Source organism: Uloborus diversus, chromosome 4, assembly GCF_026930045.1.
Source record: "Uloborus diversus isolate 005 chromosome 4, Udiv.v.3.1, whole genome shotgun sequence".
Lineage (NCBI taxonomy): Eukaryota > Metazoa > Arthropoda > Arachnida > Araneae > Uloboridae > Uloborus > Uloborus diversus.
In genome coordinates, this window is record NC_072734.1 from 142,448,968 (window position 1) to 142,466,259 (window position 17,292).

Sequence of the window (17,292 nt, forward strand, 5' to 3'; positions counted from 1 at the left end):
TTCAATCTCTGCAGCAACGTGAGGATTTAATTCCAAGGCCAAATACTTCAAAAGTAAGTCCTCCTCGTACTGTGGCGCGATTAAGTGAATTTGAATCTAGCTTTTGTTTTCAAAAACACTTATTTTGTGGCGAAGAAGCGGATGAAGAGGCTGAGAAGAAAAAAACGCAGAATTATCGCAGAAAAATTCTTAAATTTTCTACACTTGCATTCAAAGAATCCCTTTAAAAATTAGCTAAAGCTGCCCTTGCACGTTTTAATGTTGAGTATGATTTAGTCGCTGCTTTATGAATATTTCTGCGATAATTCTGCGCTTTCTTCTTCTCAGCCTCCTCATCCGCTTCACAGCCACAAAATAAGCAGTGTGTTTGAAAACAAAAGCTGGGTTCAAATTCACTTAATCACGCTACAGTACGAGGAGGACTTACTTTTGAAGTATTTGGCCTTGGAATTAAATCCTCACGTTGCTCCAGAGATTGAACTTTTCTGGGTGTATGATTTTCTCAAATCCACGCGAATTGTAACGAACTTTTTTGACTTCTTAAATAATCAGCATTCTTATAACTTCTCCCGACACTTGCATCGATTAAAGTTGGCATTCCACGACTGCCCAGCACAACAGTTTCACCTTCAGTCAAAAGTTTGTTGCAAATAAAGCAAAATTGTGACATTTTTCTTAAAAATTGATCAGCACAAACAGTAGACGCTTGTAATAAATACGTTTATTCACTCGAATTGCACGTTTAACTCTAAAAGAAGCATGTACGTCAGCCCACCTAGAAGGGATCATGGCCCAGACTGCGCCATCGAAATTTTTAGGGGGATTGTTTTGAGGGGGGCTCCGCGATATTGAGGGGTGCGCCCATGCCCTTAGTGGGTTGGGCACCCCTGGGTATGTGAACGACGCCACACGGACTAGAATAGCCAGATGTTATTCAAGGCCATGCGAGTAGAGGGGATTCTGTAAGTGACTGGCTGTCTTTTGAGAGTACGCAATATCTGGGAAATGGTTTGGTCTTGGAGATAAAAATCATAAGGACCATATTTTTATAGAGAATTTTGAGATCTACAACTTGGGTCTGAGGTACTTTTCGATAAAACTTACCGTTTTTGAGAAAAATCCAAAAAACCTAAAATTTTTACCTTTGACCCCGAATAACTTTTTTAGCACACATGGGATCGACGGGGACTTTTGGCACTTTATTTGTAATGCTAAACCCAAGGTCTCTACAAAAATTTAGCTTTCACGGGATTTTTGTTATTTCCATTGTCAAAATTGACCGGACTATGGAGAGCCAACAGGCATAGCAGATTGGAGCTACTCCCTAGCAAATATACTCACAAGTTTTTGAGCATCAGTCGAGCTTCGGTCTAGCATGCAGAAGGAATAATCTGTTTTCTGCTAAGTCGAGTAAATTTAGAGTTGAACGTTTTAAAGCTTATTGTGAATAATAATTAGTCAAGAAAGAACAAATATATAAAAATTAGCAGACTTTATCCTTTTTTTTTTTTTGAGAATTGTATTTGTATGAACTGAAATGTTATTAAATTTTTTGGCACGTTAAAATAAACCTAAACTTGGCGGCGGGGCAAGTTTACGCGTTGACGTCTGAACAGTCACCTTTACGCACGTTCTTTCTGTGTCTTACTTCTAAGCGTGCGTTGACGCTTTTTTTCTCTCTGAACTTTCTCAAAACTTTAATATTTTCAGGCTTTTTAGTTTTGAAAATCCCCATTTCATCTTTAATTGAGTTACAAATTCGTATCTTATAGCTTACAACCATCGTAGTGATGGTCTTCATGCACGTTCAGCTTTTACTTAAACCACAATTCAGTCTGTAATAAATTTGCTTTTTTTTGACGATGGTAAAGCATTATGTTCAAAACACTAACAGAACCACGTTAGATAACAAAATAAATATAAGTAAACGTGCTCCGTGTCCGGGGCAAGTTCACGCTATCTACTTGGACTCAAAAATATTTTTTTTAACGATTAAAAACACAAACTGAGCAACAACTGAATGTACCAACTTTGACTCCATTAACTGCTTCATAAAACCGCAATGTCTATAAATTCCTAAGTTAAAACATAAAATTTAGAAAATTCATTGAAAAAAATCCGCGTAAACATGCCCCGGTCTACCTTACAGTGAAGTAGAACAATTTTAAGGAAGTAAGTTTAGATGGTAGCTGTTTAAGATAAGGGCGATTCTATTTTGTCAGAATATTGGTTGTTACCTGGGGGTAATTTGAGCAGTTGAATGAGCACTTAAGCATAATTTCATCTTCAAGAAACAGTGCCCATCCTTGGCAAAATTTCTGTACAGTATAACCTCTTTAATCAAAACTAGTTGAAACCGGTAGGGGGGGAGGGGGATTCGGAAAGATGGCAGAACAGTTTTTTTTTCCACATGTCCTGTACACAACAGCTAGAACGAGGCTGAAATGGATTAGTTAATTCATAGTACACATATAGTATTAACAGTATTGTAGTGGAAAATATTATACAGTGGTGGCCGAAATTATAAGGACAAAAGAAAAATCCCAAAAACTTTGACTGCTTTTGGTCGGAATGATGTGCCAATTTTATGACCGGAAACTAATGGTAAAAGGAACATTTTTAATTGCTTTCATAGGAAATTCATAGGAGTTTCGGATTCATAGAATGAAGTTTGAATTTAGACATCCTGTAATGGCAAAACGCTAGTTGTCCTTATAATTTTGTCCAGTTTTAACATGACATTTCATTTATCACGGTAAAAAAAATTTTATATTTCAAATGTTCTGCATTCCACTATGATTTCCAGCATAAAAAGGCATTTTGTGTATAAATTTCACTGAATTATTTCCGAAATATTTTTTACTGTGCAATTTTCTGTGTTCTTATAATTCTGATCACCACTGCAGCAATCAACATACAATACACACAGTACAGTACTTGTACTGCTATGCATAGTATGTTAAATAGTCAAGATTTTAAAAAGTCACTCATTTTCATTTGAACCAATGTTAAAGCACATTTTTTGACTGCTATGTCTTGAATTTGCTTCAAGACCATCATCTCGGATTTGTGTACGTTTAAATGAAAGAGGTGCTACTGTAATTCTTTCAACCACCCATATTTACTATTTTTAATTCGTACTACACTATATTAGTGCTCCTAGCCACATTGGGTTGAAAATATACCACTACTCACCTGATCTCATCTTGTACAACCAACCTCCTCAAAGCTCTTGATCTCTACTTCTGTTTATTGCAGGCATGGTGGCATCCGTCATCGGCGTTTTCCTCATGGGCATGCTTTATGAAGGCCTCAAATACTTCCGAGAATACTTATTCAAGCAATATGTGTCTAACATCCAGTTCTCTACCGTTGCGATTACGGGAGAAAGCGGGAGAGTGACTCAAGTTCATAAAGTAGAGAGGTCAGTAGAATATTTTAGAAAAACAAATTGTATAATGTATAAGAGAAATTTCACCGGCCTATCACAGTTATTTTTTTAAGAAACAACGACCGACCATTTTGTGCATTATTTGGCGATATTTTTCTGTAACAAGTACAACGCTGCGTTAAGGGAAAAGACAGACCCGACAAGAAATGCGCCATTTGGCGACGTACTTGGTTAGGACAAGAACAAATTGATCCCAAGCAGATGGCAAATGAGAAACCATTGGTTTATTAATTTATTTAATGTGGCCCCATAGTGACAAACTTTCTAGCAACCCATTAGTTCTCATCTATCTTTTCCTTGAACGCAGAAAAAATCGCTTTAATGGCGCTTGGCGATTTGTTTACTCTCTAAATTGGCGAAAATAGAAAAATTTCGTTTACATCGCCGCCATGTTTGCTCCTAATGCTTTAATTTTATTTTAATGGAGCTTATAATGCTTTATTTTGTAAACGAATGATTATTATAATTTTGATGGAACTTTTCATGGTATTTAGGGGTTTGTTTATTATTCATGAGATTATTTTAGTTTATAGTGAATTAATTTAATTATTTGGCGAATTAATTTTCATATTAATATAACTTTTGTAGTCTTGTTTGGAGCTTGTGTGGTAAAACATTATTTGGAAAAACATAGCCTGGAGATTTCTTCTTTTCAGATCAAGATTGCAATAAATCCCTCTGTATTGCTAATATGTAATAGTCTGAATAGTATTCATTACTGATTCATGCAATAGTATTAATAAGTAATTGGTTTGGGAGCTGCCTTAACATTCTTTCATGTTTATTTTCAAATCTCAAATCATTAAAAAGCAATTTTAAATTGTTTTTTGTAACATTGGAGATCATGCAGCTGTTCTCTGGAAAGGTTTCGCATTAGAAACACACATTTAGACATATTAGAAACACACATTAGGCACTTAGACTTTGTTTCGTAATGATACGAGAAAGAGGAAGAGTCAACGTTCGGGTTCTCTCTCAAAATAATTTCCAAAACTGAAGTCAATTAAGGCTGTCTTTCAGCAAGGAAAGGGAAATTTCTAAAAAAGGAGTTTTAAGCTATCCATGGAGGCGTTAGGGAAAGAGGTGACGAATTTTAGGGCCACCCCGTTCGCTAACGTTGACCCCAGAAGCGTCATATTTTGAAAAATGTTGGGGAGACAGGGGGCATAATGGTCCAGTCAATGAACACATTGTAGCGTGCATGGAATATGCGATAATTTTTGACTTCAGAATATTGTTAGGGCTATAGTTAGTAAGTAAACATACTAAAAGTCCCCAACCCCAGGGGGTGAGCTAAAGGTGGGAGGGAGGGGGAAGAAAATTTTGGGTTTTTTGAGAAAATGTCGGAAACGGCGGAAAAAATGCGTTTAAAATAAAAAAAAATCAAGCTAAATAAAGTTACTATGAAATTGTTTCTACACATATTTGTCAAATTTCCGATAATTTTCTGGGTATCTGTTATGAAAAATCGATGAAAAAATTCTCTCTTTTTGTCAAACATTTGCTCCTAGTGCCTTCCAGGATAAGTATTTGTGAAAAATGTCAATGACAAAGTTGTAGAGCTTTAAATTTCCTTCAATTTGATATGCTATTTTGTTATATTTTATTCAACCAATCAAAAGTTACAGAATTTCAAACACGTACTTTCATGGCAAAAAATGGAACACTTGCCATTCACAAATTTTAAACCGACTCGACAGGATCGCGCACTTTCTCTTTCTTCAATGAATTCGACAATCCTGATGGGCAATAAAGAAGTATTTGTGGATTTTGCTACACCACAAATGATGTTTAAGGGTTGTGGGGGGGAGGGGGTCGTGAAATTGTGACAGGGCGAGGGAAAGAGTAAGAAGTGAGACATCAAGCATTTTTCAATATGAATATGTTTATGAAAAGCATCCTGTAAAACGAACTTTGTGACAAAGGGATGAGGGGGGTAGAGGGTTAAAAATGTTGAAAAAAGTGTGACATTATTTATGGACAGCTCTTTACCAAGGAATCGGACAAAGATTTGCAAAATTACGTATATGCAGTATGAATTGGTGGACTGAGAACTTGCAGAAAGTCAGCACTATACATACTGTTTAAGGAAATTGATAACGACATTGGTTTAATTTAATTAGAATTAGTTGTTACTGAGGATAGTCTGCAAAAGTGTTAGGCAAAAAGAGACGACTGTATAAACCATATGGACATCAACGTCTGTTAGAAAATTGAAACGACGGTCAAACAAGAAGGTTTCTGTTCAACTTTCATAATAACAGTCAGCTGACAAATCCGCTACTGATGAAGCTGCTGAAAAACGAGACAAATACGCTCCGAGCTTTAAGTGATGTTGACGTTGATATTGCAAAGACGGCTATCATCAGATGGCAAAATTCTTCGGTAGCTATTATTTGAGAGGAAGTCCTTCTGGTTGTCCTCTTGATAGCCAAATCCTCAACTGATCACAACATTTTGCCAGAAATTTAAGATCATACAACATGTATCTAAGGTATATATCAACAGTTCTTCTTCCCCTGAATCCATTGAGGCTGCTGGGGTCAGATCTGTCTCTCATGGTATGGTGCTCTAGCCACAGAAAAATCCCTCAATGAGTTCCGTTACAGATCATTTATCAAAGTAGCTGCAAACATCAAGACTGATCTCTAACTCTGCCGTACCACCAAGTTTACCTGTAGCTAGGAACTTAATGGTGAAGTACCGGATTGGGGGGTTGGGAAAGGAGGAATGGCGAACTCGTGCTGAAACTCTCGGAATCGGATGTTGCTCCTGACGGAATCTGGAAGATGATTTTGACCGATAGCTTTTCTACAAGTGACCAGGAGGTCACTTGTTGAAAATCATCGTTAGACTACTCTGTCGTAAGCTTGCATTGCGAGGGCAGTTGCAACAACGGAATCAAAATATTTATCCAGGACGAAGGGGACGACGATGACATCAATATATTACCAATTTCTAAGAACAACTTTTCCACTGCTGGTGACATGACCCTTCCGCCTCAGAATAGAACCAAAATGTCACCTTAAAGATGATATTTTCATTTTCTAATTACTGTCAGTCCATATTCCATATAAACACTTTCAAAATATGATTAATAATAATGTAATAAAAACCATAATTACCAAAAGGTGCTACCCGTCAGCTACATTTACCTTATTTCTATTATTAAAATTTTCATTATCCTGCTTAGCGTCACATATTCATTTCAATAAGAGTAACGAAACTGAGTACATGCTAGAACTTCATAGTTTTTGATTGCTTGTCAGATGGGTGTCGCTGTGATTAGGCTTAGGCTTCGTATTTCTTTGGTATCAGGTTTGAATCTGCAGTTCAAGTGTTCAGCTGGTGGATTTTCAAGACACAGAAAACTGTCAGGGTCCTTGCCACATGATCGCTGCACAAGATCCCTTGAGCGCCTGCTTGACACAGACAATCTGAGACAAAAATAAAGAGATTTTTCCCCCCCGAAAAGTATTGGTTTTTAAGAAAGCATACCTAAAAAACCACTGGAAATGTGACGTATATGTAGAAAAACAATTTCAAAATAAATTTAGTTAAATTTCACTTTTATTCGGGACATTTTTTCTGCCGTTTCCGAGATATAATCGAAAACCACAAAATTTGTCTCCCCCGTCCCACATTTGACACCCCTCCCCCCTAGGGTCGGGGGACTTTCAGTATGTTTACTTATTAATAACAAATTTCTTACCCTGGAAATGCTGGCTTTCTACACTTTTGTTAAATAATGCAATGGGTATGGAGATAATTCATACTGCATAAACGTACTTCTGCAAATCTTTGTCCGATTTCTTGGTAAGAGGCTGTTCATAAATGATGTTACACTTTTTCTCAACATTTTGACCCCCTCTCCATTTGTCACAAAGTACTTTTCATAAACTATTTTTTATAAACATATTCGTATTAAAAAATACTTGATGTCACACTTCTTACTCTTTCCCTCCCCCTTATCACAAAGTCATAATTTTACGACCCCCCCCCCCAACCCTTAAACATGTGCGTGTTTGAAATTCTGTACCTTTTGATTGGTTAAATAAAATATAACAAAGTAGCATATCAAATTGAAGGAAATTTAAAGCTCTACAACTTTGTCATTGACAATTTTCATGAATACTGATCCTGGGAAGTACTAGGAGCAAATGTTTGACAAAAAGAGAGAATTTTTCCGAAAATCATCGATTTTTCATAACGTATACCCGGAAAATTATTAGAAATTTGACACATATGTGTAGAAACAGTTTCATAGTAAATTTATTTAGCTTGAATTTTTATTTTAAACTCATTTTTTCCACCGTTTCCGACATTTTCTCGAAAAGCCCAAAATTTTCTTCCCCCCTCCCTCCCACCTTTAGCTCACACCCCAGGGTCGGGGACTTTTAGTATGTTTACTTACTAACTACCCCCAACAATATTCTGAAGTCAAAAATTATCGCATATTCCATGCACGCTACACCCCTGCAGTGGCGGATACACCCGGCGGACAACCGGGCATTTGCCCGTTGGGCCGGTCATGTTTCGGGCCGATCAGTTGCGCTGTCTACAAAGAGTAAAATGTAAATACCGCTACATAAATTCTTTAGCTTCAATCCCTCTTTACGCATGGGCTCAAGCCCGCGGATGAAGGGTGCCGTTATGGGAAGGCCGTCGCTAAGGGGGCCGTGGGGGTGCTACACCAGCCCAGTTTTCAGAAATGGGGCCGCCAATTTAATTTTAGTAATGCAATAAAAAACAGCAAAACAAGGGCAGTATTTAAAAGTTAAAATACTTTTGTCCATTTTTCAATTTCATCGATGAATTGCAATTCACATTTACTTTACTTATGAATGGCAATTCACAATTGTTATGAATTGTAGTTCATAACAATTGCAATAAAAGTGACAAAAAGGATTTTTTCAATAAAGTTTTAACAGAAAATGCAATCTTAAAACACAATTTGGAGCATCCAAAATTCTGTATTATGAAGATTATTTAAGTAAAAACCTCCTAAATGTGCGTTTCTAACATTTTTTTTTTTTTTTTTTTTTTTTTTTTTTTTTTTTTTGCGAAATATAAAATATTCAGTTTCTCTCACTCGATATCCCTCGAAGGGTTCAAACCAACCCTTCAGGTTAAAAATGATTATATCAAAAAATATGATTCTCAGGCAGTGTTGCCAGATTGGGGGAAATTTCCCCATTTTTTGGAAATCTGGTGCTCTCTGGGGAAATTTTGGGGAAATGGGTTTTGAGGGGAATTCTATGGGGAAAAATTTTTTCTTGGGGAAATCCTGGAGGAAAAAAAAACCTCGGGGAAAAAAGATTTTTTTTTCGTATTTAAATTCACTTCAAGAAGTAGTAGTTACATTGGTTGTATCAAACAGCGTTGGTTTAGCTTTGCTCAACTTTATGGAATTCATATTATTGTTCTGCGTGAGCAACTAGTTGATAGGTGAAAAAGGTAAATATAATTGTGCTGAAGAATGTTCTTGGATAAATATATACAAAATTCATAGTTTAAATGTACATGCAGAAGCAGTAGTAAATGCGAGTAGAAAAAAATATTTGGTTATTTCTTATCTTTCGGTCAGGCGCTTGTATTTATGACTTATGGCACCCGCACGGCTTTGCCCAAAGTAGAAAATTAAAAGGTCTATTGGTTCCCCTGTATATTTACAAATAATGCATGATGAATTTCTCGCCAATTGGCTTGCCCACGTTACGGTTCCACGTTATGATAACTTGGTATCATAATATAATCATAATATATGAATAAGATGGACTCGTCCATCTTATGATAATTTTGCTCGGGAAAATGTTCTTAAAATTGGAATAGAAAAAGAACAAAATCGAATTTTTGAAAAATTGCTTAAAGGTGCACACTTCCATGCTACAAACTAATTCTTTGCCAAATTTCATGAAAATTGGCCGAACGGTCTAGGCGCTGTGCGCGTCACAGAGATCCTGACGATATCCAGACAGATAGACTTTCAGTTTTTTTTAAAGTAAAGATAAAGAAAGATAAAGATAAAGAAGACAAAAAAAAGGAAAATGGGAAGAAAAAAAAGTTGGGGAATTTTATAAGAAAATTTGGCTATTTGGGGATAAAAAATTTTTCAAGAGACAAAAATATTAGAGGGAGTCGATTCATTTTATAAAAATATTAGTGTAAAAAAAAATTTTGAATTTGGTGAATTTTGATAGAAAACATCGCTTTTGGGGGAAAAGTTGAAAGGGAATTGGGGAAATCTAGATTTGACCATCTGGCAACCCTGTTCTCAGGGGCCGCCGACACACCGACCTTTTCTACCATTTACCTTTCCTATTTTTTTAAAATGAAAAATATCATCCTGAAAATCAGAGTTATGCATATAGAAAAATACACAGGCCCCAGAAATATGGTTTAACTAGGAGAAAAATTAAAGTATAGCGAGAGAGATTGAAAATATGTTGAAATTAATAGTCACATCAGTAGTTCTAAGTGTTTGAATGTAAAAATCATGTATGAATCGAAAATTTAAACAAAAATTTATCAAGAGGTGAAGAAGGAATGATATTTAAAAGAAAGAAAGTGAAAAAAAAAAAGACCAAAGATCATTAAGATTATTTAAGGTCACCAAAGCACCAGATCAGTTCAAGAAAAGTTTTTTTACCTGGACCGCAGATAGCTTGCATTTCAAGCAAATAAAAATACTAGGCTGTAAGTTAAAAATTTTACTATGGAAAAACTAAATGTAAATGGTTTTGAAGGAGGAACCTGTTACAGGGTTTTCCTTTTTTTATATCAATTAAATAAATAAGAGAAGATTGGGACGTTGCCAAAAGGGGGGAAGAGAGGGATCCAAAAGCTTATATCTTCATTTTTAGTCACCAAATCTTGCCTAAAGTGCGCTTTTGAAACTTAGCTTTTTAAGGAATTCCTGGGGAAAACTCCCGAACCCCATTCCTTAGTTTAACGTCATTAAAGATCGCCTACACACAACAGCGCATTTGGGATTTCAGCTTCGAAAAACTTCGAGGACAGTATTTCCGCCGCAATTGACCTAGAAACGTCCCCACCCCATCATTAAAGAGCGTCAGAAATCAGTGTCGAAAAAATTTTGAAGGCCCCTTTAAGCATCTGCTTCCCATAATATCATCGAACATCGTCTAAAATTACCTTTTTTAAACTTCAATCTCAAAAGAAAAAAAAAGGGAGGAGGAAAACCCCCAAATCCCCACTTTTCCCATAACATCAGGACAGAAGATTTCTTTGACCTATTCCCAAAATTTATTAAAACCTCAAATTAAATCTAAACATCACACACCAAGCAATTTTTGTAACTGGCCATAGTCCTTTCCCTATCGATCTTCTTCGTTTCTCACTTTCAGATTCTGTATCATGTAAAAGTCCATGTCATGGTGGCATGGACTCACAGGTACACCAGACCTTTGTATCTTCCATTGTCCACTAACCTCATCTTTCCGTATTAAATATTACCCCTCAATACAAATTTCTCTTTCCGATGTTTCGATTGTTTACCGGGTGAAAGCCCTCGATCCTCTCATCTTAGTAACACTATAAAAGATCGTTCATAACTCCTTTTCCGAACCTACAGCATCGAAAAATTTCAAAGAAAGTCGCCCCCCCCCCTCCCTTCCCCTTCGTCATCATCAGTAAAGCACGCCAGAAATCTCGTTTTTAAAGCTTAAATTTCGAAAAAATTCCAAGGAGAGCCTCGCCATAACTCCTCCTCCCAAAATCATCGAAGGTCGGTAAAAGTTTCGTTTTTGGAACTTAACTTCTGAATAACTGTCTATGTCCTAGTTTTTATCAGAAAAAGCTTACATTTGCCTTTTTAAGATTTCAATTTCAAAAAAATTCTTGGTGGATGTTGCTCGAATCTCTCATTTCCCTATCATCACCCAAAATCTTTTAAAACTGCGTTTTCAGAGCTAATATTTTGAATTTTCCCGGACCCCATCTTCCTAACATAATTGAAGATACAGTGAAACCTCCCAATAGCGGACAGTCAAGGGACTAGAAGTTTTGTCCGTTATTGGGAGGTGTCCGCTATTAGGAGGAACTACTTAATTTACCTTTTTCAAAATGGGCTGTTGTTCCCTTTTTAGAACACAATCGAAACAATTGCGAAAGGTTTACTACATTTTACGTCACGTGTAATTAATCTGTTTCTTCTTAATAAAGGTTACTGACAGCACACACTTGTCTTAAAAAGCGTTTAATCAATTAAAGTAAACAGTTAAAACAGTTTGACATCTCTTTTTTGCATTACCAACGGCGGCGATTCGGCGGAGCAACCCCCCCCCCCCCCCCCACACACACACACACACTTTTTATGGTTAATTTATTTATTTTATCTCGAGTATCACTATTGCATGATGCATGATTGACAGTTGGCAATATGACCTTGAATATGGGCAACTCTTTTTCATGTCTTAAAAATTAATCAACCCAACGAAACCACGGCGCCATAAAGCCGACTACTACCGGCGCCGGTCTGCTCAATTGTATCTCCTGAGAGCCCCAATTAGAAAAGGCGCTCAATTTCCTCTTTTTCATCGTAACTTTTGAATAGTTATTGGGTATAAAATTCATTAAAATCTGAAGAAAAACGTACGTTAATTGTTAGACTGACATCAGTTTTCACTTATCTGCTTCAATACTCTCAAAACTAGCAGTTACAAAATTATGACTTTTATTTTCTTTTTCATTTTTTGCTGCCCGCAAAAAGTACCATGCCTTTTAGTTCTTTTTTTTTCTGCCCCCAACTTTTAAGCCCCAATCGCTGCCTCTGCTCATTTAATTCCAATTTCCTTTTAATTCCAAGAAACAGTGATAAGGAAATGACGGGGGGAGGGGATATCAGTTGTGGAGGATGAAAAGCTTTGTAATGCAAGCAGTTACTAAGATATTCTGTGAAAAGAAAAAAAAAACGGAAGTGCTACGATCGCAAGGGAAATTTTTTGTGAAATAACTGTCCGTTATTCGGAGTGTCCGTTATTCAGAGTGAATTACATGGAATGGCCTATATTGAGGGACTGGGACTTGCAAAAATGTCCGTTAATTAGAGGTGTCCGTTATTCGGAAGTGTCCGTTAAGGGAGGTTTCACTGTAATATATAAATGCAAGTTCGGAGTTTCATTTCCAAAAAATTGCCGGAAGAGGACCCACAAACCTCCGCTCTCCTTAATATCACCAGAGATCATCTAAAATTGTGTTTTTAAGACTACAATTTGAAAAAATTTCTGGGGGAGAGACCCCAGGACCCCATATATCTAACTCAATGTTAAACTTACAATTAGGTTTCTAATGCTAATGTTTAATAACTCCCATATGCAAGAAAATCAATCTACTCCTTTTTCTCTCAGTATTGATACATGTGTTTGAAAAAATTAAGGGGTCGCACATACCCCTCGCCTCCCTATTCTAACTGAAGTAATGTTAGAAGATATCATTACGGAAATAATCAATACAGCACCAGGCACTTAAAAATAACTTAAATAGGTTATTGAAATCACTTTTTTTTTACAAACAAAGGTTTAGCTTATCTTGTATCAATTGTTCACCCTTAAAACATAGAAACGAATCCCATCTGTTAAATTTTGTTTAAAAGAAAATATTAAATTTTTTTGAATAATTTCCTCATATTTAAGTTGTATCGTTTTCGAATCATTTTTGTAAAAATTAGTATCTATAGAAGCTATGGGGCCGCATTATTCCTTTATGCCAGGGCCGATTTCCTGAACCAATCCGCCACTGCACCCCTGTTTTGAGCACTCATTGACTGGACTATAAGAATTTATGGAAAAAAAAAAACAACATGCCATTCTTTCTCGTTAATTTCCGGGGAAGATAGGAAAAGATAAAAGTGCAAAAAAATTGATCACATCTTATTTTTAAAAAAGATTTCCCATGCATGCACTGTGCACATTAACGCTATAATAATTGCTACAATCAAAAGTGTATGAGATCAAAATTATACTACTCCATATTTTTTTTTAATATTCTTTAGAGGAATTTTACTGCTCCTATATGTTTTACTGCTGTTCTCAAAAATTTTAAAAGAGATTCTGTGCATGTCAAAAGGATTATCAAAAAAGAATTAAAAACATTAACAAAACAGAATTATGGGAACTTAGTGACCTAAAAGAGCAAATTATTGGGTAGGACTCAGGGATAGGAATCCAAATTAGTTGAAACCACTGGTTTTTCCTCAGAAAATTTTCAAAATTGAAGTTTTAAAAAACACATTTTATTCCATGTCTCATTACGGAGGGAGAAGCAGGGTTTGGGGGTTATCGCTACAAATTTTTTGACACTGAAGTTTCAGAAACAATTTTTGACTATAGGTTGAGGCGTTCGGGCTGGGGCGAGTGCTCTCACTCGGAAATGTTTCGAAATAGGAAGCCTAAAAACACATATCAGACTGGAGGGTGTCCTGAAAAAGACTGACTGTTTTCAAAAATGTATAACAGGAGAGCGGTTAATGGTAAAAAACAAATTCTTGCACAAAATTCATGTGGTGGGCCCTAAATTTTTTCCCTCAGAGTTCCAAATTTTAGTTCAAAAATGTTTCAATAGATGGCGCTGCACATATTAAGCCGGTAAGTCAAAAAAGAAAAACTGAAATTCACCGATTTTTCCTCCAATTGCGACATGGGATTACAGCCGACGATTGTTTGAAGACATTATTTTTTCTTTATTTTCGTAATTATGATGTAATTTTCTATATTTTTTTGTGATTTACGGGCTTTCTATCTGCAGCGCCCATCTATTGGAAAAATTTTCAACTAAAATGTGGAACTCGGGGGGGAGGGGGATTTACGACCCACCACATGAATTTCCTGCATTATTATTTCATCATATACAGTTTTCCTGTTATAAATTTTTAAAAAGTCTTTTTCAGGACACCCTGTATCTATCTTTGATGACGTTAGGATAAAAGTCAGGGTTTGGGAATTAATTGTTCTATGTTCTGTCCCTAGAAAGTTTTTTATATTCAAGTTTTAAAAACAATTTTAGTTCAGGGATTAGCAGAGTGCTTTTCCTGGGAAAACTTTTGAAATAGAATGTCTAAAAATGCCCTTCTAGGCTGTGTTTGGTGAAGTAAGAGGAAATTTGCAAGCAAAAGTTTGACTGCTCTGCCCAGAAATTTTTTGACTGATGGCTCTAATAACACAATTTTTAACAATCTTTGGTGATGTGGATGGATAGTGTGATGGAAAGGGCATGAGATTTCAAAGTTATTTTTGGCGACGTTGGAAGAAGGGGGAGGAGGAGGTCCCCGAATGGAAATTAAAGTCTTTTTAAAATTAAACATTTATAAATCAAAAAATAATTATTTTCTCTTATTTGAAATTAAAATCCTAAAAACATCGCTTTAGGCTATGTATGGAAATGTTAAGGCAGTTGAGTGGGTCTTATCCGGAAGTTTTAAGAAACTGAAGTTCTGAAAATGCAATTTTACGATTTTTAAACCTATTAAGGAAGGGCGTGGAGAGTGGGGGTTCTCTTTTGGAGATTGACTACAATTAAAATGCCTAAAAATAAATTTTGGTTCGATTCGGTCTTGTCAAGGGGGGTGGGGGATCATGATGTTCTTTTTCTCGTTTTAGTAGGGCAGGATATACCATCGCTCAAATTTGTGACATTCCTGAACTTTTGAGGTCATTGTCAATGATTATAGTTTGGTCAAACGTATTTGAAATTTATCATGTTTTGTATTTGTAAATATCATTTTGAAACTACATTTTGATGTTATAATATTTCTTGTTCAATATTTAAAATTTTTTTTAAACTTTGTTGCAGGCATCGAATGCTAAGCTTGGCTCATGCATTACAGACTGCATTACATGTTGTCCAAATAATAGTAAGCTATTTTCTCATGTTAATATTTATGACTTACAACGTCTGGTTATGTCTTGGAGTTGTATTTGGAGCAGGCGTTGGTTATTTTATCTTCGGATGGAAAAAAGCATCAGTGGTTGACATTACGGAACATTGCCATTAATGTAACATAATTTTGGACTTCAAACTTTTAAAAAACGTAACTGCAAGACTGTTTGAAGAATTCAACTGGGTATGGAGAATTTGAATGATTAAGACAAGGTATGATTTTTGCCAATACAAGTTCCTAACGTTACTCGAGCGGAATAGCAATGATTTTTATACCAAAACTTTTTTAAAGCATTCTGAAACATATTTCTAGTCCGTGATGAGGTGTTTTTTAATGTAAAACAGTTTTTAAATGAAAAATTTCATATGAAACTTGGCCCTCTGGGATAATGTAGAAGGATACATGAAAAAAAAAAAGGAATTTGAAGAGGTGCAAGGATGAGATATTAAAAATATCTTGAAGTGAAGTACACTCACTGGCCAATCAATTAGAAACCCAAGATCAATATTTTATTGGACCAACTTTTGCATGGATAACTGCTCTGATTCGTTTGGGCATCAAGTCTACAAGCTTCTGGAGTGCATTTACATCCAGAGAAAGCCATGCATCAGCTATGCAGGTTTTTAAATCTCGTAAATTAAATGGAAGAGTAGAGTGATGTCGCATACGTCTTTCCACATTATCCGACACATTTTCTATGGAGTTAAGATCTGGACAATGCGGTAGCCAGAGAAGGTGTTGGAAGTCGGACTGATGCTCATCGAACCAATTTTCAACACTTCTGGCACGATGTATAGTTGTATTATCATCCATGAGGCATCCGTCGCCATCAGGATAAAAATGCAAAATTGCAGGATGCACTTGATCTGCCAGTATATCTATAGGTGGCTCATGGCTGTTTGTTTACACTCGAGGAACACCAGGGCACCACTTCCATGCCAGCAGAGCATGCTCCATATCATATTACTCGCTCCAGACCCTTCACAGTGCATGCATTCAAATCTCAAAGGTTTCTAATTTATTGGCCAGTGAGTGTATAACTTGGAAACCTTTTAGAGCTGTGACAAGGGAAAGAATTCTAATTATGAAACACAGTGTCATGTAGCATCTAGAAAAGATAGAATATTGAAGATCAATCATTTCCTGCAAATATTCAAGTATTAAGCATCTGCCAGTTTCGACTTCCAAGCAATTTGCTTCAATTGAAACATAACTTCATGAATTTTATTCCCTGAATTCAAACCGAACAATGAAACATATGCTAGTGATATAAAGAAGTTCACCTTATTTTAAATTAATGTCTTGATTTCCAATTATGCTTGGAAATACATAAAAATGGATTATCATTAAAAACAAAGCCATCGAACATTTTTACTTGACAAAGGCCACAGCTGTATCTTTTCGCAAGGAAGACTAAACTTTTTTAGAAATGTGATTAATAGCAATAAAAGAATCTACGAAGTTTTGATCTCTATGTCAATTGTACATAAGACTGTATAAATGTTTGTAAATTTTATGAATTACTTATATATTGAATGTTTTTATATAATCCATGTAAATAAATTTATATTTTCATGTATGTTAACTTTCATTTAACTTAAAGCATCTAAAATTGTCTCTCATTAGATTTTTTTTTTTCTGCAGAGTTTGGGTTTTGAGGGACTTAAAAAAAAAAAAAAAAAAAAAAAAAAACACTCCACAATAGTAGAGTTCTGATAAGTTAACTTCCGATCGGTTGAAGCTTAAATAATTTTATTTGTTACAAGGGGTAAGGAAAGCAGCTACTTGTTTCTAAACTGTGGCTTTGCATGGTTGATAAGGATTATTGACGTTATGCCAATCTAAGAATTTTCTTTTAACCCAAACATAAATATGCGCATCCAAAACCATAAAACCAAACATCTTACCAGAGCCACACTATACAAGTTATTGGATTGTTTGGAAA

The 17,292-nt window shown here is 35.8% G+C and overlaps 1 protein-coding gene across 1 annotated transcript in view; it reads left to right on the plus strand.

Moving 5' to 3' along the window:
* Positions 1 to 16,916, plus strand: part of LOC129220054 (high affinity copper uptake protein 1-like) — an 84,430-nt gene extending 67,514 nt beyond the window's left edge. Inside the window, exons 4-5 of the mRNA XM_054854394.1 lie at positions 3,259 to 3,424; positions 15,260 to 16,916. Of these exons, the coding sequence (XP_054710369.1) occupies positions 3,259 to 3,424; positions 15,260 to 15,461 (368 nt within the window). The 3' untranslated portion in view covers positions 15,462 to 16,916. The remainder of the gene's footprint in view (positions 1 to 3,258; positions 3,425 to 15,259) is intronic.
* Positions 16,917 to 17,292: the final 376 nt, after the last annotated feature.